This window comes from Callospermophilus lateralis, chromosome 10 (assembly GCF_048772815.1).
Source record: "Callospermophilus lateralis isolate mCalLat2 chromosome 10, mCalLat2.hap1, whole genome shotgun sequence".
NCBI lineage: Eukaryota > Metazoa > Chordata > Mammalia > Rodentia > Sciuridae > Callospermophilus > Callospermophilus lateralis.
This window is the reverse complement of record NC_135314.1, coordinates 122,133,084-122,158,177: the sequence shown is the minus strand read 5'-3', so window position 1 is coordinate 122,158,177 and position 25,094 is coordinate 122,133,084. Positions and strand designations below refer to the sequence as shown.

General features: G+C 43.3%; 1 protein-coding gene across 5 annotated transcripts; it reads right to left on the bottom strand.

The window, feature by feature from the left end:
• Nucleotides 1-650: 650 nt before the first annotated feature.
• On the bottom strand, nt 651-21,185 carry Nme9 (NME/NM23 family member 9). Of its 5 annotated transcripts, none has more exons than XM_076868742.2 (12): nt 21,033-21,185; nt 20,707-20,743; nt 17,581-17,638; nt 12,608-12,711; nt 11,693-11,764; nt 9,859-9,975; nt 8,357-8,432; nt 5,622-5,704; nt 5,262-5,354; nt 4,234-4,388; nt 3,001-3,137; nt 651-1,013 (listed from the first exon to the last, which is right to left on the bottom strand). In XM_076868742.2, the coding sequence occupies exons 2-12, from the start codon at nt 20,737-20,739 to the stop codon at nt 949-951; spliced, it is 993 nt and encodes a 330-aa protein (XP_076724857.2). In that variant the 5' UTR covers nt 20,740-20,743; nt 21,033-21,185; the 3' UTR covers nt 651-948. The 5 variants fall into 5 exon arrangements, with proteins under 5 accessions (XP_076724857.2, XP_076724855.2, XP_076724858.2 ...); XM_076868740.2 differs by having other exon boundaries at nt 21,091-21,185; XM_076868743.2 differs by having other exon boundaries at nt 12,638-12,711; nt 21,091-21,185.
• Between the last annotated feature and the right edge of the window lie 3,909 nt (nt 21,186-25,094).

Here is a 25,094-nt window from a genome sequence, read left to right as displayed (position 1 = left end):
ATGTAAAGAACTTCTTTTAGTTGGAAGAGTGGACTCCTCTGGGGGAAACCAGCAAATGAGATTGCTGGCATTTTCCTCTTGGTTTTAAACAATATAGCCTTTTCCTCAGAAACGACAGAGGATGCCTGCACTTGGTGAACTTAAAATAGCCTGAGAACAAGCTGGTAAGAGGGAGTGGGAATATTTGCTGGAAAGCTAATAGTTACTTTTTACTAAAACCCTGCATCCTTCAAAGGAAGAACCTGGAGAGACAGCTAACCCAGGCAGTTCAGTGGAAGGCAATCTGGGGCCCCATTCAGAGCTCTAAAGTCTGAAATTAGGCTTTAGCCAAATCAGAAGCCAAAGAACTGGGGAGGGAGATATCGAGTAAACTGGGTGAACTCTGGTTCCACGTGTAACTTCCAAGTATTGCCGGTGAATGTGCCCTGACGCATGGAGAACCTCAGGTGGGCAGATCAGGCAGCACTGAATGGCCATGCATGACTGGGACAGGAAGCAGGAGGCCCCGCCAAAAGCCAGTTGACACCTGACCCCACATTGGGAAGCTGCCTTTGTCAGACCCTGGCTTGTTGCACTACTTTTAAGTCCATAGTTACCAGGTTGGGATCTAAAATGGTTTAACCATAAAGGAGGTTTACTCTTGGGAAGACACTGCCCCCATGTGGCTCAGTATCCTCTAAGATGACACCAGAGTACAGTAACCGATGCCTATTTGTTTTTTAAAACCTGATGACAGGATGTGGGAGAATGTGTTCTGTATACTGTTTAATAAGGAGAAAGAATATGCTATTTTTTATTTCCACAAAGACAGGTAAACAAGGAAGCATCGGTGCTTATAAAAGCATGTTCCTATTCTGAGGTTCCTTCCAGGCAGGCTCCAGTGTATTGACATCTCATGGCCCTGTGGCCTTGCCCTTGGTCATATGCTCAGAAGAGCAGCACAGCATCTCAGTCCACATCCTCAGGGATGCAAAGCACCTCCATGGCACCTGCTGCTCCTTTGGTTTCAGTGCCTGTGGGATGACAGATGTTCTGCAGGACTTGTGAAGCCAACCCTGCCCCACCCACCATCTGCAAAGAAACAGGGAAAGGAATAGCTACCATATCACTGAGGACGAAGCTAGGTGTCAGGCTAAGAGGTCAGCAGAGGGGTCCCAATATGTCTTAGAATTAAAGAACTAGGAGAACAAATAACATCTGTTTGAGTACTTAAGATATGTCACCAGGCTAAGCTTTACATCCTGTCTCTGCAACATTTCTGTGGAGGTGTGCCCAGGGCTCTGGAACAGTAGATCCCACTTTTCTGACAGCTCTGCTGGGCTTATTGTTTGATGCAGGGGCCCAGGACAGATGCTGGTTTGCACTGGGGGCTTGCACGTCTCCATTCAGAGGCAGCACAAGGTCATGGGAATGCAATGGCCTTCAACAGTAGGGCCCAAACAAAGTTATTGGTTTGGGGTTATAATGGGCATATCATTATCTCTCCATTTTCACAGATGAAGAAACTGAGGCCCAGAAAAGGTAAGTAATTTTCCAGAAGTTATTTAGCTGGTGAATAGTAGAGCCAGGATTCAAATACAGTATCATCGTGTCCTGAACCTTTGTCCCCTGCCCCCATGCTTTCTTAGCAGAAATGCTGTAAGTGAAGGCACATGCTGCTCCCCAGAATTGAGAAGATGAGACACATCAAAACAAATAGGCAGAGGAGCAGCATTCCAATCAGGTACCCTCAAAGTGGTAGGCAGTTCCTTCTGGAACTGTCCTCTTTGCTCAATATCATCTGGGGCCAAAGTGAGGTTTGACATCTCCCAATACTCTTCCCCAGCACCCCAGTGAGTTCACCCTCCTCTCAGTTCTGAGTGACACCTCCATGCCTCCAGTCATCCCTCAGGTGGATGAAGATGTCCCATGACTGTGAACACACAGGAAATGCATCATAAGCCGTCCCAGGCCAGGTCCTTGGGAAAGCTGGCCCCAGCGGGGAATGACTAGAGAGTAACAGGTACTTGGATGTGGCTTGGGTCTTTGATCCACACACAGTCACACTTCCCTGCAGGTTCAGACTCCCTAGGCTCTAGGTGCACTCAGCCTGTTCCTCAATTGCCAGTGGGAATAGTCACCTCAGGGCAGTGGCAAGGACTCAACAAGGGCCAGTGCAGGTCAGCCCCTGTCCACCTTTCTGTTGTGGCTGGGTTTGAGACCTTGAAACCATGAGCATAACAAACATTTAGCCAAATACCTTGGGTTAAGCCCAAACATTTGGACATACATAGGTTATTACACTTCAGATCTGCATGCAGCCTTCTCCAAGAATGACCTTCATGTCCTTTGGTTTTTCCCAGAACATTCATGTGGATATTCCCAGCTCCTTCCACCTCACTGCAGGCTCAATGCAGATGTAACTTGGGCACAGGAATAGTGCTGGCCAATTCCTCCACTGGTGGCATGAGCTGTCACATGCACCCTGGACCCTGTGGGGTTCTCACCCAGATTTGGAGGTGGTGATGACTCAGGCTGCCTTTCCCAGAGGCTGAGTTCTCTTCATGGAGAAGATAACCTGGAGCTCGTGCCACAGTGGGCTCCAGGAAGAGGGCCCTCCCCTGCAGCCCTTGCTTCTCAGCCCACTAGGGGATTCAGGAAGGGGGAGGCGGAGCACAGGGGACATGCAGGAGCAACACCGGTTTTTGCAGGAGATTTCACTAAGTTGCTAAGACCTTCCCAGTGGTTTTCACAGAGAAATACAAAATGCCTTTAGAGTGAAAATAGGATTCCAAGATAAACTAAAGATGTAGTGAGGTACAGAAAGGCATCATTGTTTCTCTATGAAAATATAAGACAGTTTAATATTCATATCCAAGTTACCTGATGACCCATATTTTCAGAACAGAATTTTTTTGAATTAGTTACCAAATGATTACCAGTCCCACACACACCCAAGCACTTAGTCACAAACTCCTATTCACCAAGGTTGGTCTCCCACATACTGCCTCGGTGACTTACCCTGAGGGGCCTCCACATCTTCATCTGAAAACTTGACACTGGGGAAGAGTAATGCCAGCTCTCTGCTGGCATCTTCTCGGTCACAGCTCCCATGGACAGCGTTGAAGGGCATCTCTGTGCCATACAGAGCCCGGAGACTGGGGACATCGTAAAAAGTGAAAGAAACAATTGTTTCATTTGAATGTCTTGCTTTCTGGCAACATGATTTCCAGATACAAATCAGCACTCTGCATTTCTGTGAAATTGCTTTCTTTGTAGAGATACCAAGAACAATAGCAGTAGGTGACATTCATTTGGTCCTGGCAGTGGTCTGGACCCCCAGCTGGGTGTTTTACATGCAGAAATCTCCTGCAGTTCACCAAAGCCCTCAGAGGGGAAACCCTGGTATTTCCATTTTAGACAGGTGTAATTGTGTAAGCACTGAGCTGCCATGTTGTCAATATTACTACCATGCACTTGATACAACTGTTTAGCTGGGACTTCCTGTGTGTCGAGCAGTGTTCTAAATGCCTCTGTCCTCCAGTGATGGTTATTTTACTTATATCCTCATTTTATAGATGAGAGAACTGAGGCTCAGAAGGACTTGCTTTAGTGACACCCCAGGCTTTCTCACTAGCCCAGCTGCCTTTATATGAATGCTCTCAGCCCCTCACAACTGTAAGTCCGACTGCAGCTCCTTGGCTTCTTGCTAAGCTCCTTTCTGTTGTCTGGTCCTCTCAGCTTCAAAGGCTAAGACATGCAGATTTGGCATTGGTGACACACAGGGCCAAGGAGAAAGCCAAGTCAACTCAGAGCAATGTGCGGGCAGGGTACTCCAGATTTCAGGGGCCTTGGGACACCCTGGGTGGAAGGGGTTGTGTCTATAATGCAGTGTCTCAGGCCACACGGCAGTGTCTCTGGCTTGACAGGCTTGAATGGGGCCCCAAAATCTGTATTCTGGAAGCACTTGGTGGGACCCTCTGGCTGACGAGAGAATGGTGACCAAGGACCATTGGACCAATCTAGCAGCAACCTTTAGAAGAGGGTAGAGGAGGGGAGGAGCCAGCTCATAGGGGTGCTCAGGGAAGACTGGGCACTGGATTAGAAGGGGATGGCGTCTGGGTCACCCCAAATTTATAACAATGATGAGGTCTCCTGGTCAACAGAGAGCTTCGTTACCCACAATTCTTCACTGAACACCAAGTGGGGTAGAGGTTTTGAGATGGATGGAAGGACCACAGCTGCTGACATCACCTTTCAGGCTGCTCCCTCCTGGCCACACAGGGGTCACAGGGCCCCATTAGGGTTCGCCAGGCAGTAATCACATCCTCGCTGTCCTTGGTCCTGGTGAGGATAAGGAGATGGCTCGGTCCACTGCACATGTGATGTACCAGCTTTTCAAATGCCTCCTGGGCACAGGGAAGGAAAACTGTTGACATGGGGCAGGGTATACTGGGGCCTGAAGAGGGTCAGCGAATCCATCCTACCCATAGGATAAGAGGGAGTCAGTGAGCAGCCTTGCTGGTGTGTGCCTGTGGACACTTAGCCATTTCCTGGCCATCTCTGCCTGCTGTGGGGAAGATGGTGGTAGTGACCTCCCACCCCCAGAGAACCCAGAAAGGTGAGCCTTGAAGACCAGATATATGGAAATTATGTTGATGCTGCAAATCCAAGGGGTGGGATGTAGCTAAGTGTTTTGTTGTTTTGAGATGCTTCTCAATCCTTCTTCCTTCTTCAAGTACCAAGGCTCTGGCTCCTCTTTGGGGAATAGCTCTTCTCCATTTCATTTGGTCCTACTTTGACAACCATGATGCTTAGCACCCCCAAAGCACCTCTAACCTGAGAGGTAGGGGCTGTGGCCTCTGCTAGGTCAACTAGACTCCCAAGGAGGTGAGTCTGAAGTAAAAGCAAATGGAAAGCAGCTGAATCTGGGTTGTCTTAAGTTTTGTGTTGTGAGGCTTTGGCTTCTGAGCTCCCTTCATTCCTCTTCTCTCCAAGCACTTCCTGGTAAACACTTCATTCAATTTTTTTTTGTTGTTGTTAATTCTGTGAGCTACAGAGTACCTATCTAGTAAATTCTTTATTTTGTTACTTAGTGTCAAAATCTTTTCCTTGAACTGATAGAAGCTATGACTGTGATTCTGAGTGCAAATTCATGACCCACTTGCTATTCATATCCTTGTCCTTCATAATGTTCTATCATCTCTCAAACTACAGTTAATCTATAGACATAATGTTGGAGGAGGAGAACGTGGTAAGCATATGGGAGCAGATGAGCTGACCTCTCCAGCTCTGTGTTGGTAGAAAAGACGCATTTCTGCCTCGGTCATGGTTCTCTCTTCGTTTGTTAGAATGTCAAACCCAGCTTCTTGGATCTATAGAACATATATAAGTATTCTGAAAGGGTAAATCAAATCCAAATGTGCATTTAAATTAGTTGAAATTTTAAAAAAATAAAGATAAGCAACTTTAAAAACAGTGAGGACCCTCATTCCCCCAGCATCTGTCCCAATCAGATTTGAGTTCCAACCCTATGGAATCCTCCTCTCCTCAGCAGGAATCCACTGCCTGCTACCCCATCCCTACTTATCCAACAGAGAGGAAATGAGGACAGTCGTGCCTGGTAAGTGTTTCTCCTTTACCTTCATAATAATCTCATCCGTCTTTCCATGGATCACTGCATCTGGCTTAATGATTGCCAAGGTACAGGTCTCCTCTGATGACACTGAAATAAGCCAGGGGATGTGCAGTCAGAATTTGGTGTTTGAGGCACTAAGAGATCACTTGAGGGGACAGTGCAGCCTCTACACAGGTTCCATTGCAAACCATGTTCCAGGCCAAGGCTTGAGCTCCTGGTTCTCTCCCCTGGCCTCTTTGCTTACCCTGCAGACCCCAACTCTAGTGGATGCACCCACCTAATTCAACTTCAGCTGGGCTGTGGGGGACAGTACTTGGTCCCTGGATCAGGGGACACACAGGTAAGAGGACTACTGAGAAATTAGGAACAGAAAGGCAGAAACAACTCAATGAGTAGGACTGGAAACAGAGTTGCACAGAGGGTGCTGGAGCAGAGGCAACACGGGCCCAGGAATCCTCACCCCTTCCCATTAGCCTCTAACTGCTATCTGTCATGTTCCCCGCTCTGCTGGCTCCTTGTCTTTGCCTCTTTGAACCTTTCCTGCCATGTGGTAAGTATGGCTGCCCCAAGTCCTGAATCAGCATGACTTTCCAGCTCCAGCACATGCTACCAAACTGCAGCTTCAGTCCTCTCCCAGTTCAAGTTTTCCTGAGAGAAGCCAGTGTTCTACCAGTGAACTCATCTTCTTGATCCAAGGCACCACCCAAAGCCCAGTGGCTAGTCCACGGGTTGGCTGCCCTTCAGTCAGTGCCCACCCATCCAATCAGATGTAGCAATGAGAAGAAAAGAGTCCACTGCTTAGGCCAGGTTCTGGAAAGGTCTGTAAGGAAACCAAAGTATGTCCACAAGCCCATCTCCATCACACTCCTGCTTCTGTGGCCTTGGTGTATTACCTGCTTTCTCCACAGGATCAGCATTACCCTCACATCTATTTTCTGTTTCTCAGTCTTTATACTGATTATGTTGCAGTGAAACAAAACAATATCTACATATAAGGAGGACCTTTGGCTCTTAAAATCTGAATAAGGTGCTGAAAATACATGTGCTATGGTTTGGGTAAGTGGAGTCTGGGTCCTAGTCTGTGACACTATTGGTTGATGGTGGAACCTGTATGAGGGGTCCTGGTGGGGCCCTTGAAGGATGCGCCCCTCTCCTCCCACGCTGTGCTCTCACCACAGGCCCACAAGTAGCAGGCCCAATAAGTCATGGACTGAAACCTCCCAAGCTGTGAGCAAAATAAATATTTCACCTTTATAAATCGATTATTTCAGGTATTTGTTACAGTGACAGAAACCCAACAGTATAAATCATTTTAAGCAATCAAACCTGTCAGTTTTTCCAGGATTACCAACATGCTATGAGCACTTAGTCTTTTATAATAAATTCCATTATACATTGGCTGACTCACAAGACCACCTGGAGGGTAGAGTGAGAAGCGGCCGAAGCAGGGACCTAGAGAACTCTAGGGGAACTCAATGGAACTCAATGAAGGAGACGCTGAGGAGGGGCCAGGGATGTGAAGGAAAAGGAGGAGAGTCATGATACCTTAGTGCCCAAAAGAGAGAACAGTTTCAAGGAGAAGATGCTATGAATATCATCCTGCTCTGCAGGGAGATCCCACAGAATATGAACCTGGCACCGAGCAGGTCCAGTGCCCCCTGTGGGCACCCTTTCAGGAAGCAATGGGTACACCCAGAATGCAGCAGGTCCAGCACGAGTGGAGGGTGAGGGGTGGCCCCAAGAGTGTGGACAAAGTTCAGGAAGCTTGGCTGCGAAGGAGACCTGCTCAGGACAAAGACAAGGTTTTATGTGGTTTTCCAGGTTGGAGAGACTTGGGAGGAAATCATGGAGGAAGAAAGAAAGAGGAGATAATGCAAAAAGGAGGCAAAGAATGTTTCCTGCAGAGTCAAATGGCTGATTTGTTTTTTGCACTTGAAGTTTTTTTGCTTTCCTAAGCCACAACTCCTTCCCTGTTAGAATCCAACTCAAATAGCCTTATTTAACAAACAAAAAACACTTAAAAACAGTCTCTCTACTTTGTGCAATAATAATTTAAAAACCTGCTTTTGTGTACAACCAGAGATATGAAAAATTGTGCTCTATTTGTATAATACGAATTGTAATGCATTCTGCTGTCATATATAACAAATTAGAATAAAACATTAAAAAAAACCCTCCATTTGTCATCAGCTCAGTTCCTGAACTTGATCCTGGTTCCCCTGGCATCTCAGTTGCCACCAAAAGACGCCTTCCCAACAGTAGCCCGACTCCCAGCTGTCTTCACTGGCCAGCCAAGTTGCCCATGAGTGAAAATGAGTTGATGCTTCAGTAGTAAGGGAAGAAGGGCGCAGAGCTGGGGGTAGGGAAGGTTTTCTGATGTTTGAGAAAGAGATGATAATAGAAACTCGAACTTTCCAGATCAGCCAAGGACCAAGGAAACACCAGCATTATCGTTTTGCATGACCAGTTCTACCCTCCATGTAACGCTTAACAGAGGCCTGGTGATTGCCACGAAATCCAAGCTTGTTATATTTGAAGCATGATCAGAAAGCTGTGAAATGTAGCCAAGATGCTTTTATAGGGCAGAAGGGAGATTTGACCACAATACATTTGAACTCAGGTGACTGGAGACATTTCATGGTCAATACTGCCAGAGTCCAGATAGCTCAATGACCTGATTACTCACATCAGATCTGAACCTCCTTTGCCTTTGGCCTTGCTCATTGGTTCTGCACTCACCCACGTCCTCATCTTCTCCATCATTTTTTTCATGGAGAAAATATTCGTCTTCATCAGAAAGAGCCTCATCTTTAATCTAGTACAAATTGATCAGGAACAGAAAATAGTTAGCCAATTTAAATTACCCGTAAGACCTTCAAAACCCTACAGAAATGACAACAAAAAATAAAGCTACGAAAGGTGGAACAAGTGGCAAGGGCAAGGTGATGAAAGTCCTGGAGACTTATAAGATCCTTTTTAGTAGCAGGGTGATGGGACACAGAGAGGACCAAGAAATTCATGCTGATCTTAAATGTTAGAGTCTGCCTTTTTTCACAAGCATTAAGTAGAAACTAAGGAAAAATAGAAAGTTGGCAAGAGAAAGAATTAAACTGTAAGTAAACGTTAAGTGATAGGCTAAACAGTGCAGAGAAGTAAAGGGAGAGATCATTGTTCCCCAGAAGAGGCACATAAGAATGGAAGCATTTGCAGATTTCTTTCTTGAAGAAAACTGGTTTGGGAAAAAATATGATTCAATGCTAATTCATTCCATTAAAAAAGAGCTTTGCTATTTGGAATTGAGTAAGAAAACTTGAGCAGTTTAGCAGATTGCAAAAGCACCTGGAAATACTCTCTGTGTGTTGGTTTTCAAAAGCAGACAATTATTTGTGAAGAATGTGTAGTCTGTGTTATTGTGGAAATAATCAAAATCACTAGCTAGGCTGATCCTGTTTTTATAGTAATGACAGAGCTTGGTTTCTAAATTAAGGGGATTACAAATAAAACCTTCAGGAACTTGAGTTTATGGGTCACCCAGAGAGACTTTACCCCAAGGCTGAGTGGGAGACTCTTCCTTGTTATCATTTGGATAGGTGTCTCCCAAAGGCCCAGGTGTTAAAGGCTTGGTCCTCAGCTTGGCGCTATTGGAAGGTAGTGGAATCTATAAGAGGAGGGGCCTAGTGGGAGGTCTTAGATCATTGGAAGGGAATTGTGAGACAACATGTCTCTTTTCTGTCTTTGTGAGGGAAAGTTTCCTCCATTGCATGTTTCCATCATAATGTGCTGCCTAATCACAGGTCCAAAAGCAACATGCCCTACTGATCATGGACTGAAGCCAGCCCCTAAAACTGTGACCCAAAATAAACCTTTCCACTTTTTAAGTTGATTATTTCAAGTATTTTGTTATAGTAACAGAAATCTGACTAACATACCACTATTCAATTCTGTAAATTTATTTTCTTTTCTGAACTAATGGTTAAATATTGAAGTGGAGGGTGAAAGAAAAATGAATAAAAGAAATTAAAGGGTCCTGGTTGAAGGGGAAAGCTTTTAAAAGGCTTCAAAATGCAGATATATCACAGCATTGTGCACTCTCAGTGAGGAACAGATCCAATGTGGGACATTCATGAAACTTTCCTCTCATAGCTCCAAGAAAATCAGGTGAAGGTGGGAATGGGGAGACTGCTGGCTTCCCCATACAAGCAGACATAAGTTTGTTGTTTGTGGAAATGACCTCTACTTACCACTTTCCGTTCTCTGCCTTCAGCTAGCACCTTCTTTTCAGCCTCCAGTTGGTCGAGGATGGTCTTCTCCAGCAGTGGAGCATTTGCTCCCCTGACCACAGCCACCAGTTCTCCTCCCTATAATAAACCGCACTGAGAGCCTCTTCACACATTAATCTCTTTCAACATTGGGAGTGTTTAAGAGTATGCCCGGGTCAAAGTCCATAGACCCCAGGCCCACAGCCTCTACCACCCATTTCCAACATGGGATATTCACTTCTTCTGCCACATTCTGGGGCCCTTCCCAGTAAAGTCAAGTCTGCTTTAGATCTGCTTTAGTTCCTCAGGTCTGCTCTTAGTTCTAAAATAATCTCTCACTGTGATCTCTACCTTCCACCTTGTGCCCCTCCTTTCAAAGCTTCCTTCAGGGCAACTGGTAGTTAGTTAAAGGAGGAACAGTACACAAAAAGTTGGGGGTGACTTACATATAGCCTATTTTTTAACAAATATTTATTGAGCACTTACTATGCCAAGCACCCAGGCAGAGGCAAAGAATAGGCACTAAACTTGAAAAGACATAGTCACTGAATGAATGAAGGATGGAGTAATCATTCCAAATAGACAATTAGGCTATGATAAGATAATCACTTTAATGCGGGAACTTATAAGGTGTTTGGAACTTGGGACAAGAATTCCCAACACTGGCTGGGGCAGTCAGGGAAGACTTCACAGTGGAGGTTTAGGGTGAGCCTGAATTCTCTGCTTTCACTTTACAAGAGTCTCTAAAAGTAGTACCCAAAAGGAGTGAATCTGGAGAGAGGGAAGGCCATGTGCTCCCTTATATTTCCAGCCATCCTGTAGTGACCTATAACAGAGTTGGAGATTGTGGCCTGTGTTCCCACCCAGCCAGGAATGGTTTATATGCTTTCATCACCAGGGACTTACACAGCCAAACCATTGTGAAAATAATCCCCTTCCTGCGCTTGAGCTCTGTCTGGTGTGGCCACAGACACTCATCTCTGATCTTCCCACTAATCCCTCCCTTCCCCAAATCTCAGTTCATGGTATAACTTGAGTCTCTACCGAAAACTGAAGCTCTAATGTTTCATTATGTTTCCCAACTTGTAAGACTTGCAAGGCTGTAACAAGCCCAGGAGGCCTATGTTTTCCAAACTAACAACCCTGGCCTGGCTCTCAGGAGCCCTGGGAGAGAAGATCCCACTTTTTCTTAATACAATGGGGGGCTGGACTGGGTTGGAAATAGCCTGTTATTCCATTTCCTTCAGGTATAGCAGTTGGCCTCAACCTGGGAAGCCAGATGTGACATTGGGCCCTAAGGGGCATGGAGTGGGGCCATGGATGTCACACTCAGAGACATCCACATTAGCTTGTCAGAACACGGTGCCATATAGCTTTCCTCAATAGTCTCTCATGTTTCTTCACATTTTATGATTGAAAAGATGAATGCAGAGCTTGTCTGCCCCATAAGGAAGTATTCATTTTTGCTAAAATTTCCTCTTTATGAACAGAGGATAGAAATCTTCAAACCCTGTGCTCTGAGAGTGAATCCATAGTCTAAAGTGTATAGGAGCCAAGAAGGAGCATGTATATTTGAGAGTCTCATTCTTTCCCACGTACGGCCAGTCAGGATGGCTGCCCCAGCCAACTGTGACCACCAGAGAACTGTGTCCTCTCTTTCCTGGGGAGTAGGGATGGCCTGAAGGCCACTGTCCTAAACAGGGTCAAAATGGTATGTGTCACCAGGTCTGAGGCAATTAATGACATCGAGTTGCATCTATTTGAAAGCTAATAATCTGTAACCATCAAATAGTTCTTATTCTATAAATGTACTTACTGCATAAAACAGAAACGTTGGCTCACACTTCCCTCGGTATTTTTCGAGGACATCAAGACAATCTGCCTCTGCCTAAAGAAGACAAACTGTCAGCAGGCACCCACTAGACCTGGGCACAGGGCCCTGGGAACTCCATACCCCCATGACCAACCTCCCCAGGTGAAGCCCAACTTGCTCTCCTGCTGCTCGCTCTAATCACAACTGTCCTGTCAATATACTGGTAATTGTGAAAAGTGTACTTCCTTAAAGAGTCTAATGAGGAGGAAAAAGACTTTCTCTTTCTCTCACCCAGCTGCTCCACCAGTCCAAGGAAACTCCACCATCTGGTGTCCTTCTGCGGCCATGACTGGCAACAGCAGACATGAAAAATCCTCAGACATTGCCTCTGATGTCTGATGAACCCACTGTATGTAGACACCACAGATCCCCCAGGTGAGCCAATCAGCAACACCCTTGCTATAGAAGCACCAAGTCTGAGTCCCAAGGAGAGAGTCCCAAGTGGAGAGTCCTGGAAATCCAACTTCTTGAGAGATCAGTGTATGTTATATTATCTCCTGTCTACACTGTCTGTGAACCTTGAACCCATGCAGCATATGAACAGTGTCTCTTGCACACTTCTCTGAAATTTATTTCCATTTCCACACATGAAACAAAGCAAGCATTTGCTATAAGTTCCCCTTTATGAAACAGTGGTTGGAAATCTTGAAACATGGTGCTCTGAAAGTGATGTTTCAATCAATAGTGTTCATGAGACCAGGAGTATATGCATAGGAGTGACATGGATTCCTTCCTTTCACACAGCATAAGAGACTGCCTGAGCCCAAAGGACTGCAGGGGGTGGAGGGGTAAGAAATTAGAAGGCATCATGACAATGTCAACAGTGTTTTATGACCTTTTGTTTGGAGGGAATCTTACTAATGCAAAGTGCAGAAGGTCCAGGCCAACCTCAATCCTCATCTTCTGGAAGAGGCTTGCCACAGGTTTGCAGGGGCCACACCAGCCTTGGTAGACATCAACAACTGTGAGGAGCCAAGAAGCAGGGTCAGCAGGCACCCCACCCTCCAGATAGGCACAGCCATTCCCATACATTCTAATGCCCTCAAGTCTCATCTGTTTGCAGGGATACTTAATGGTTAAAGGAGTTTTTTATTCCATCAGACTGTGAGGGAGCATGGAAACCACTGTCCCTTGTTCTTATGAAGTCAGTATTCTGAATTCAAAACATATTGAAGAAAGTATGGCAGAAAATAATTTTCTTACAGTGGCCTCTTTACCTTACAGATTTTTCAGGCTACATTCAGGGTCAAACCTGGCACAGGGTGACCCTCAATGATTATCTGAATTGGACTGAAACCATCTGTTCCAAAAGAAGAGCCATGAAGGTTACTGTGGATGACCAGACAGCATATAATTGACTCACCTACTCGAGAGTAAACACAGTTTTAAACTTTTCCCTGATTGATAAAAGCCATTTGCTTTGAGTAAAAGAATTTAATTTATTTTATAAAATCAGTACTTTTCTCCTGCAAAGAGAACTTGTTGGAGAATGAGATGGGAACTTGGATTCCATTATCTTTTTTGATCCCGATCTATAGAGGGTGTCATGGCTAGGCAGGCTCAACCAACTCCTGTGTACCAGATATATGCAGGAACTGCCCAATCAGGAGGCAGCAGCAAGAGTTAGACTGTCACTTACTGGAGGCCACATTGTAGAGGAGTGTTTTCCAGGAGCCTCACCACTTAAGAGTTTGTGCCTAATCCATACAGGTGGGTATTTCCATTCAACAGCTACCATAACAGAGTTATAGGCAAATAGTGTAAAAATTGCTTATAATTTATTAGGTCTACTAGCTTTAATAGCATGCAATTTTTAATTTTTTAATGCAGATTTATATTTCCATACTTTCACATCAAGTGAGTACGATTACTCTAACAAACTTTCATGACTAAAATTAAGCATAGACTCTGGTGGCACAGCATTAACACCATTTTGTACTAGCCAGGGAAGGCAGCCTTCTGGGTGGAGGGCAGGTGTACTGGGCATTGCAGAAATGCTGGCCATGCATGGGCAGAGAAGTAAGCATGCTGCAAAGCCTAGGCAGCCAGGCATACACAGGGGGAATTCAGGAACCCTGGGCTGCCTGCCCAACCAGACCTGCCCAGGCCTGTGTGATGGGAAATGGTGGTGGGGCTCATTGGAGAAGTCTGAGATGTGGACTTGAAGACCTCCATCTGGATTTATGTGGCCATAAGGAAGGACTCACAGTAAATTTCAGAGAGGAAAGGAACCTAACTTTTCTTGAGCCAAAGCAAGCATCTGTGCTTTGCTTTTTTCTCAAAAAGCCCACTGAGTTGAGAATCATCCCAAGATAGAGATGAAGAAACTGAAGTTCATAGAGGTGAAGCTGGTGGCCAAAGGTAAGAATTCCACACAGGGTGGTTTATAAACAACAGACAGCTGTTTCTCACAATTTTGGAATATAAGAAGGCCAAGACCAGGACTGGCAGCTTTGGTGAAAGCTGTTGTGTTCACATGTGTTGGAAGGTGAGGACAGGAGGGACAAACTCCCTCCATCAAGTGCCAATCCCATTCTTGAGGGGAAGAGCCCTCGGGGATCCACCTCTTAATACCATCATTTTGGCCATTAAATTTCAACACTGGAGTTTTAGAGGAGACATAATCAATCCCTAGCCTAGCAGAACCAAATACTGCGCCGGGCTGTCCGAGGTCACAGCCCACGTTCTTTCAGCTGCTCCTGGAAAGGAGGAAGACACGCCAGTTCAAGAGCAAGGGCTGGCTCAGCAGGCAGCAGCATTTTGCAGAATGTGAGACCTAGGCTGGGTGGGAGAGGAGGCAGCCAGACAGGAGCTGCAGTGGGATGAGAGGCCAAAGAGGTGGGGACCACAACCTCTGCAAAAGGAAGTGGAGATGTGGATGAACACCAAGGGGTGTGAAAGGGACTCCACCTCTGAGTCTGGCAGAAAAAGACCTGGGTGGAGTTGGAGAGAGAGTTGAAGGGATGAGGAATGTTGAACTAGTTCTAGTTGGGCTGGTTTTCTGGTGCTAACCAAGAGATTGCACAGACAACCAGACACTCAGAAGGAGAGCAGGGGCAGAGAGGGGCCTTTGGCCTCCTCAGTGTCCAGGTGGAGGGATCAGACGCTGGGCTTGAGAACAGGACTCACAATTGACCAATGTTTGGATTTCAACACTCCATGGTGATGTGGGCAGAGGCAAGAAAGCATTTGAGTCAAGCTAGGAGGGCAGGTTCTACTGCAAAGAAAGACAGTGGGCCCCAATCAGCTTAAAATCCCCAGGGAGTATTTGCATCGACAGTTCACCTGCCGCTTCTACCAGCCTCTAGTCCCCTCTCATTCTCCTTGGCTCTAGGCAGGAGCCATGGGAACAAACTCCACCAACTTAGGAGATAGTCAGGTGGGGCCTGAGGGATGCTGGAGAGGAAGGGGCATTAAGAGGTTAACTCTGAAAGGCAGGAAGCAAAATGGAGAAGACCCCTGGAAGAAAGGGCAGAAATGATGAGAGTGCCTGAACCGCGTGACCTGACTAGACTAGCATGTTTGAAGGCAGGTGCAAAAGAGCCAGCACAGGAAGACTCCCAAGACCGTTGTTGATCTTGGAAGCAAAGTTTCTGCTGGCTCCAGGGAGAATGAGCATCTATACTGTGTGTGTGTGTGTGTGTGTGTGTGTGTAGGTGGGTGCGCGCACGTGTGCGCGAGCTGCCTAATGATCAGGGGCCAGGAGGAGCCTGGCTGCCTACAAGGCCCTAGAGCATTAGAGCAGGCTTGGCAGAATCAGTGTTTGGTATGGTGTTGGTGCTTAGCAAGGTAGCTGGCATGCAGGAAATTATCAGGAAATCACTGCTGCTGAAGAAACAAGCAGTGGTTGTCTCACCTTGGAGTTGGGTTCCAGTTGCCCAGACAGGACACAATAATTCAGTCTTGGCACCATTGAAAAGGCTTTATATAATTCCTCAAATCGGAGCGTGTGGCAGTACTCACACCCACACAAATGGATCAATGCAACCAGCATTTATTTAGCATCCACTTGGCCCAGGTCTGGGCAGGTGGGCTATAGATGAGAGATGAGAGAGCCAGGGCTGTGGTGTTAAGAATCTAATGGCACCCACATGGACGGGGGTGAGGGGCTTGACAAGAGTCCAGGGGCTCCTGAACCATACAAAGTTTCCGCAAAGATTTCACCCAGGGAGGCTACCTTGGAGCTGGGTCTGGGAAGGAGAAAGCTCTCAACAGGCTGAGATGAGTCATGATATGCCAGGGAGTAGGGACAAGGGTAAAGTGAAGAAGCGGGGAATCATGTGACATGTTCTGGGAAAATGTCAGCACCCAGGACTCAGCTCAGGAAGCAGTGGGGAAGGGGCTGGGAAGACAGATCAAGTCACAAGAGAGCAAGAGTTCTCAATTGTGGAAGAGTCATCCAAATGGGGTGCAGAAACATGGATAAGAACAGATACAAGCAGACATGCAGAGAATAACAGAGCCCAGAAGTAATCTGGAGAAAGTTATCTAGAGGAAGAGAAAGGAATAATGAGTGCAAGGGAGGTAGTAACCTCTAAGATGTCTCCAAAGATCAGCCTCTTGGTACTCCCTGGGCTGGACCTAGTGGGTTTCTAGTGATCAGAAGAGGGCAGGAGGATATCACTTTAAAGATTAGGTTAACAAGGACTGACTTCCATCACATGCGCTCCCAGAGCCCTGCTTTAAAGGAGCAAGTTGCCATGTCCAGAGCAGCCTCATGGAGAAACTGATAGCAAGAAATTGATGTCTCTGGCCAACAACTAGTGAGGATTTTAATCCTGCCAACAGCCACACAAGTGGACCTGGAAGTGGACCTTCTAAATTTGGCCAAAAGCTTAGAAGCCAATCTGCCCCAAATTGAGCTTTAAAACCTTCCAACAACTGCACTCCTGAGCCAGAGGCACCCAGCTAAGCTGCATCTGAATTTCTGACTCACAGAAACTGTGGGATAATAAATGTTTGTGGTTCTAAACCACTAGTTTTGTGCAGCAACAGATGACAGATACAAGAAGGATAAGAACAAGGAGGCCCCTGGGCAGTGGCTATGCTGCTTCCTAGTGATTACTGTGCTGTTCCTGGTTCCAGTGCCTTATGATGCCTGGCTCTTCCTCCTATCTGAGAGTTCCAAGAGATCCCCATTTTCCTTCTAATGCATTCTCCTTTTGTGCCTCAGGTAATTAGAAGAAGTTTCTGTAACTGAACACCAAACAACCCTGAGAATGACAATCAGCTCTAAAATAAGGAAACCCTGCTTTCTGACAGTACTGACTCATTTCCTGAACCAAATTTATGATGTTCAAGCCAGATATAAATACAATACCCATCTTTCTCCTCAGGGATTTGTTCCAAGACCCCTAGAGGATGCCTGATACTTCAGATAGTACCCAACATTATATAAGCACTTCAATACCATGACAGTCTTTTGGATAACTAAGCAGGATACTTAAAAGACTAACAGGCAGGTAGCATATACAGTGTCGATTCACTGAACAAAATGATGATTCATGTCCCATCAACCCATTGGATGATGTAAGAGTTCATCATGCTATTCAGAATGGTGTGTGTTTTAAAATTTATGAAATGTTTATTTCTGGAATTTTCCATTTAATGTTTCTGAATTGTGGTTGACTGCAGATAACTGAAACTAGAAAGCAAAACCACAGACAAGGGGAGAACTACTGTACACACAGACACAAAGAAAGCACCTGGCTGTTTATGAGGCTCAAGGTTATAGGAAAAGGTTATTGCAGCCTTCTCTTTATGGCTCAACACTTCAATCAACATTCTTGAAAAAAATGGATCTGAAAAAAATAAATTTTATTTTGAATTACCAGTTAGTCCTTTGGAACTCAGCATTTCTTCCCAAAGCTCCTGGGTGCTGATGTTGACCTAAATTCAGAGAATCAAATGCTGTAACACCGAGGGCACAAATGGGGAAACAATTTCATGAATTTTTGTCTTTTTCCAAAATACTTAGAAATACATTCAAGTTGTTCTCTCTCCCCAATCTTCTTTAGTCCTTCCCTTTCTTCCTGTTTCTTTCCCCCAGGGGGAAAAAAAAAACAAAACACTAAACTAAGAGTGATACATATTATTCTTAGCATTTTAAAAAATGTTACATGTTATTTCTTCAGAAACAGTATATAAAATTTCTTGGTGTCTTTAAAATGTACATGAACAGTATAATACTATAGCTTTCCTTTTGCAATTTATATTTTCACTCAGTATTACAAATAATTAAGAATTGAATTTATTACCATTCATTCACTTCTTTTTCTTTTATCTAAAAAGAGTTCTGGTTTATATTAGACATGGAATTCAAGGAGAAGTGCATATTATCCCTCTTCATTAATAGTAGACATTTTTATAAATTATACAGAATGTATTTTTACTTTGAAACAATTTTAAACTTACAGAAATTTTGCAAGTACATTATAAAGAATGTGTGGGGGTATACTTTGTTGATATTTAAAAGTAGATTGTTAGCCTGATATTCCATCACTCCCAAATACATTATCCTAAATAGCCACAATAAAATCATCAACATCAGGGGAAAAAAACACTGATATACTGTTACATTTAATCCTTACATGCCATTAAAGTTTTACCAATTGTCCCAATAATGTCCTAGATAGCAAAGGAGGTAATCAGAATCCCACACTAGTCAAATCTCTTAGCATCAATTCACCTAGAATAATTCTTAACTCTTTTATTTTCAAAATATCAAAACTTTTAAAAACTATATGCCAGTTGTTTTGTAAAATGGTGTGTCTAGTTCCTGCTGATTAGGTTCAGGTGGTACATCTTTAGATTGGTTGGAGTATTAGAGAAGCTGAAGAGAGTTCCTCTCCTTACATCCAATTAGGTGATACACAATTTCCATCTGCCGATTAACCACCGGAACAAGATGCTACTCTCAGACTCCTGCACTAAAAAAATCACTCTCTTTCCTCTTGTAATTAATATTTGGAATGACATGAAAATTACAAATTGTTTTTAATACAAGTATGTTAAAGTCTGTATTCCTATAAAAGGATAGGATACATTATCTGTAATAAGGGCAGGAATCATGTAACATCTGCAAGTCCTCTGTGAGAAGTCTCTTTTTATAAGAAAGCATACTCCTGACTTTTTGTTTCTATGACCAAAAAAATCAGGATATAAAATTGCTTAGTGTCTTTAAAATGCACATGAACAATATCATACTGTAGGTTTCCTTAAAAGAGGTAAGAGCCTTAAACATCTGTCATCCTGGAGGCACAACTACAGTCCTGGGGCAAATGACAGGAGAGATCAGAAAAGCTCCCACTCCCGCCCAGAGGCTCAACTATAAGTCACTTGCAAACTCTCTGTGGCCCTTCCTGTCATGGAATGAGTTACATCACCTCTGGGTCCAGGACTCTGGGTAGATGAAGAATCTCACCCCTAGAAGAAGGGCAGGAGGAGAACAGAATAGAAACTACTTGAACTTCAGTAAGCCCCACATTTGGTAGGGAAATAATGGGAAATGTGTTAACACCTTTGAACAGATTGCCTCAATATCCTATCATTTCTGATTCTTAGTCACAGAAGGAAACCCAGAGAGAGGACAGGGTTCCTAGGATGGCAGACCCTAGGCACTGCTTTCAAGGGGTTTACTTTATAGTAGGTGATGCACAGATTCCTTGGTGTGAGTGGGGAGGGGCTGCTGCTCCCCCTTCTCCTCAGCAAATGGTACTTAGAGCTCTGAGGAATACACATGAAAAAATAATATTGCTAACACATTACCCCCAATGGGGATATAGGACATAAACCTATGAGATGATAATCATACGGGCCAATAACATCAGAGAAACCACAGAAAGCATTCAGACTGATCTGGAAACTTCCAAAAAAGAATCTCATTACAACTCTGCAAGTTATGTATTCCTCCCCTCCCCATTTATATAAAGGATATGGGGCTCATATACGCTGAAAAAAATGATACACACAGAAAAAGTGGGAGGGCAAGGTGCTCAGAATCTACTACAGACAGAAGATTCCCACCTTCAGAGTCCTAGAATAGCAAAGCCAGAAGACCTTTAGGGATATCACACACACCCTCAAGCCACAGATGGGCAAGCCATAGCCCAGAGAAGTTATGTAATATATTTTAAATCACAGAATTGACTTAGAGAAAACTTCAAGAACTATATCTGGCTTCTGCAGCCTAAGCATGTATCTTTTGGGGTTCAGTTGATTTATGAGACATTCTAAAGCTTATTTTTAAATGTACCCATATTACAGATCATTCAATGATCTTATGACAAAGTCCTCTCTCCCAATTCCAGGGCCCAGGCATGCATGTTTTTACCATAGCTGTAGAATTACCTGCTACTTACTGTCCAGGACCAAGAAGAAAACAAGAGGTAACAAAAAAACTTAGTTTTACTTGTCTTAAGTGCAAATGAAGTTAGGCACTCTGTATAACAAATGCTCATCACATAATACATCTCAAAGCATATTGTTAATAAGCGAAGAGAACAGTGATGGAGAAATCTGCACAAAGCACAGAGGTACAGAGCCATGCCCAAAATCATCTATATCATATTCTCCATGCAAGTTGCAACTATGTTTCAGCAAAGAAGTTCAACTATCACCTGGGAATTATGCTGGATGATCTTTCCTTAGTTTTGATTTGTGATAACGCATGTTCGGGTCCTTACGGTTGTATGTGCACTATAAGCAAAAAAGCTTTTGCCCAATTTTGTTTATATATATTTATGCATAAAAAGTCTGTCATCACGAGGGGTCCGAGATAATTTTTTTTTTTAACTTTAAGACATAAGGGTAGAAAACTCAAGTTCTAGAATACCGTTACATACTGCTAGCAAAGAGAACATGATTTTCATACTGCACCCTCCCCTCCCCTCCACACCACACCACACCACCCTCCAACCCTAACCAAGTGCTGGAAGCTAGCGCCCCTTGAGGCTTACCTGCAAAGCAATTTCCTTCTTCTTGCTGCCCATGGTTCTGCAAAGAAGACGAAGCGCTGTTACCGTTTGGGCCCTTCTGGCAGCGCACTCCCTATAACCGCTGTGCCAATCAGCATGCGCAGAGCCTTCTTCACAAAGCCCCCCGCCCCCTTTTTAAGGTGCTTCTAAATGGCAGCAAATCCAGTCCCTGATAGCAAATGAACACCGCCTGGAGGGAGCGGAGCCTGCAGGCCACGGCGGGCGACCCGCCAGGAGGTTTTCTGCGGATCTGCGAAGCGCCTTCGCCACCCCGGATCCGGACTCAGCTGGAGCAGCCTGTCACACACCAGAGCGCTCGGGGGTGGGGGGGAGAGGATCCTGTTGTCCGCGCGGTTCCCCACGTACCACCGGGAAGCGGCCACTGCGAACGACCTCTCCACGGGTACTCAGTCCTCTACGCGCCGGGAGTCTCCAAAGGACTCTGCTACTAACCCGCTACGGTCGTCCTGGCAACCCAGCACCCCGCCCAGCCGGACCGGGAAGCCGCCGACACGTAAGCCACGCCTCCTGGGGCTTGGCGCAATCTCCTAGCCGCACTCCCGGTACGCAAGTGGCACGGGGAGTCCCGCCCCTTGAGGGCCGCGTTAGGCTCTAGGAAGGCCCTCATTGGCTGGAGCACTTGTATGTCAGTGTCGGGCGGATTTGAGGCAAAGACCGGACCCTTGCGTGCATCCTAGAATTGCATTGCTGGATCCCTGCATCCTTCCTACCGGCCTGAGCTGATGTGATGCTTTTCTTCCATTATGTACTTGCATAACGCGTCCCAGGCAGGATAGGTTTTGAAAGGGTTCTCTTGAAGACAAAATAAAATAAAATAAAATTATGAATTTAAAATTAAGTATGAATGTCAAGTATAATAAATACAAACAGGGTAGTTATTAACCCAAGTAGTTCAATAAATAATCGCTTTAAATGTGAACAGTCTAAATTACACCAATTAGGATATTGGGGTTTTTTTAATATTTATTTTTTAGTTGTAAGTTGGATACAATATCTTTATTTTCTTTATTTATTTTTATATAGTGCTGAGGATCAAACCCAGGGCCTCGCACGTGCTAGATGAATACTCTACGGCTGAGCCACAATCCCAGCCCCGCAATTAGGATATTGTAAAAAGAAAAACAAAGAACAAAAAACAAGGCTGAATTGTGTGTTGTCTATTAAAAAAAAAAAAAACTATTTTTGTTGTTGTTCGAATGTTGTATTTTTTGTCCATATTTTTATCAGCGCATTATAATTTTACATAACAGTAGATTTGTTACATTTCCATACCTGCTCACAATATAACAATGTAATTTGGTCAGTATCATTCCCCTGTATTTCCCTTTTCCCCCTTTACCTGCCTCCTCTTGTTCCCTTTCCTCCACTCTAGTGATCTCCCTCCAGTCTTCATGAGATTTACCCTCCTAACCTTTTCTTTTCCTCCCTTTTTCTTCTTCGATGCATGAAAAAGAACACAAATCTTGATTTTCTGAGTTTGACTTAATTTATATAACATAATGTTCTCAATTTTTATCCATTTTCCTACAAATGACACAATTTCATTCATCTTTATGGCTGAATAAAACTCCATTGTGTCTATCTACCACATTTTCTTTATCTAGTCATCTATTAATAGATACCTTGGCTGGTCGTTCCATAGTTTGACCACTGTGAATTGTGCTCCTATAAACATGGGCATGCATATATCAATATATCAATACTGACTTTAATTCTTTAGGATAAATACCAATGAGTGAGATAGTCATATGGTGGTTTCATTCCTCATCTTTTGAGGACCCTCCATACCGATTTCCACAGTGGTTGTAGTAATTTACAATCCCACTAACAGTGTAGAAGGGTTCCTTTTTCTCCCCATTCTCTCCAGCATTTAGTATTTGTGTTCTCCATGGCTGCCATTTTAACCAGACTGAGATGTAATCTTAGCATAGTTTTGATTTGCATTTCCTTAATTGCTAAAGATGTTGAACACTTTTTCATATATATGCTGGCCATTTGTATTTCTTCTCTGGAGAAGTGTCTGTTTAATTTGTTTGCCCACTTATTAATTAGGTTAAGTGTTATTTTTGTGTGTGTGATAAGTTTTTTGAATTCTTTATATATTCTGGATATTGATCCTCTGTCACAAGATCAGTTAGCAAAGATTTTCTCCCATTCTGTAGGTTCTTCACATTAGTGGGATTTTTTTTTTCTGTGCAGAGGCTTTTTAATTTGATGCTATTCCATCTATTAATTATTGATATCATTTCCTGAACTTTAGGAGTTCTCCTAGGAATGTCAGTGCTTATGCCTATATGCTGGAGTGTCGACCCTACATTTTCTTCTAGGAGTTGCAGTTCTGGTCTGATTCCCAGGTCTTTGATCCATTTTGAGTTGATTTGTGCAGGGTAAGAGATAAGGATCTAATCTTATTCTTCTACATTTAGATAAGCCATTCTCCCAGCACCATTTGCTTGAAAGCCTATCTTTCCTCCAATGTGTAATTTTGGAACCTTTGTCAAGGATTAGATGACAGTATCTGTGTAGGTTTGTCTGTGTGTCTTTTATTCTGTACCATTGGTCTATTTTATCTGTTTTATGCCGGTACTATGCAGTTTTTATTACTTTCACTCTGTAGTGAAGCCAGGTATTGTGATGCCCCCAGCATTGCTTTTTTGACTTAGAATTGCTTTGATTATTCTGAGTCTTTCATTCTCCCAAATAAATTTTAGGACTGCTTTTTTCTAGTGCTGTGAAAAATGTTATTGGTATTGGTTGCATCAATCTAACTATAGTTTTTTGGTAATGTGACCATTTTAACAATATTAATTCTGCCTATCCATGAACATAGGAAGTATTTCCATCTTCTGAGGTCTTCTTCAATTTTTCTTCAATGTTCTATAGTTTTCATTATAGAGGTCTTTCACCTCCTTGGTTAGATGTTACTGGTAATTTTTTTAGGCCTCTATTAATGTGATTATAGTCCTGATTTCTTTCTCAGCAGATTCATTATTGATATATAGGAAAGCTGTTGATTTTTGCAGTTGATTTTGTAAACTTGATACATTTCTGAATTTGTTTATTATCTTGAGCAGTCTTCTATTGGAGTATTTTGGATCTTCTAATTATAGGATCATATCATCTGCAAACAGTGATAATTTGACTCTTTCCTTTCCAATTTTTATCTCTTTTATTTCTTTCTCTTGCCTAATTGCTCTGGATAGAATTTCTTCTAACCCCACCTTCCTTGGTGATTTTATCATGAACAGTTGCTGAAATTTTATCAAAGGCTTTCTTTGCATCTTTTGAGATGCCTATGTGATTTTTAACCCTTAATTCTATTTATGTGGTAAATTACATGTATTGATTTGTGTAGGTTAAACCATCCTTCAACCCTGGAAGAAATCATCTTGGTCAAAATGTGCAATCTCTGGATATGGTATTGGATATGATTTGCTATATTTTATTAAGAATTTTTCCATCTAAGTTCAACAGGGACATTATTAGTCTGTAGTTTTCTTTTATTGATATATCCTTATTTGGTTTGGGTATGAGAGTAATACTGGCTTCATAGAATGAATTTGGAAGTGTTCCATCCCCTTCTTTTCATGGAATAATTTGAGGAACTTTGGCATTAGTTCGTTTTTAAAGGTCTGGTAGAATTCAGCTGAGAATCCCTCTGGTCCTAGACTTCTCTTTTTTTGGAAGGCTGTATTATTTATTAATTTTCATTTATTATCTTTATTATTATATATTTGTTTATTTATTAATGGAAGGCATTATTGCCTCAATATCATTTCTAATTATTGATCTGTTTAGATTTTCTGTATCCTTTTGATTTAATTTTGGCAGGTTGTATGTGTCTAGAAATTTACCCATTTCTTCTAGGTTTGTAGTATAAGTTTTTTAAATAGACCCTAATGATCCTCTGGATTTCTCTTATATACATGGTGATTTCTCCTTGTTCATCTCTAATTTTATTTATTTGGGTATTCTTTCTTTATTTTAGTTAGTTTAGCTAAGGGTTTATTAACCTTGTTTATCTTTTCAAAGAACCACCTCTTTGTGTATTGTTCAATCTCTATGTATTTATATAGTTTCCCTAGGGTTTATTTTGTGTTGATTTCTAATTTCATTCCATTAAGATCAATAAGATACAAGGGATGATAGTCATTTTTTTTGTATTTGCTAAGAGTTGCTTTGTGTCCTAAAAGATGGTCTATTTTGGAAAAGGTTCCATGGGAAGCTAAGAAGAAATTTAATTTAGCTGTTTTTGGATGAAATATTCTATAGGTGCCTATAAAGTCCATTTGATTTATAGTATTTTTTAGATCTAAAGTCTTTACCAAATTTATGTCTGGATTCCTATC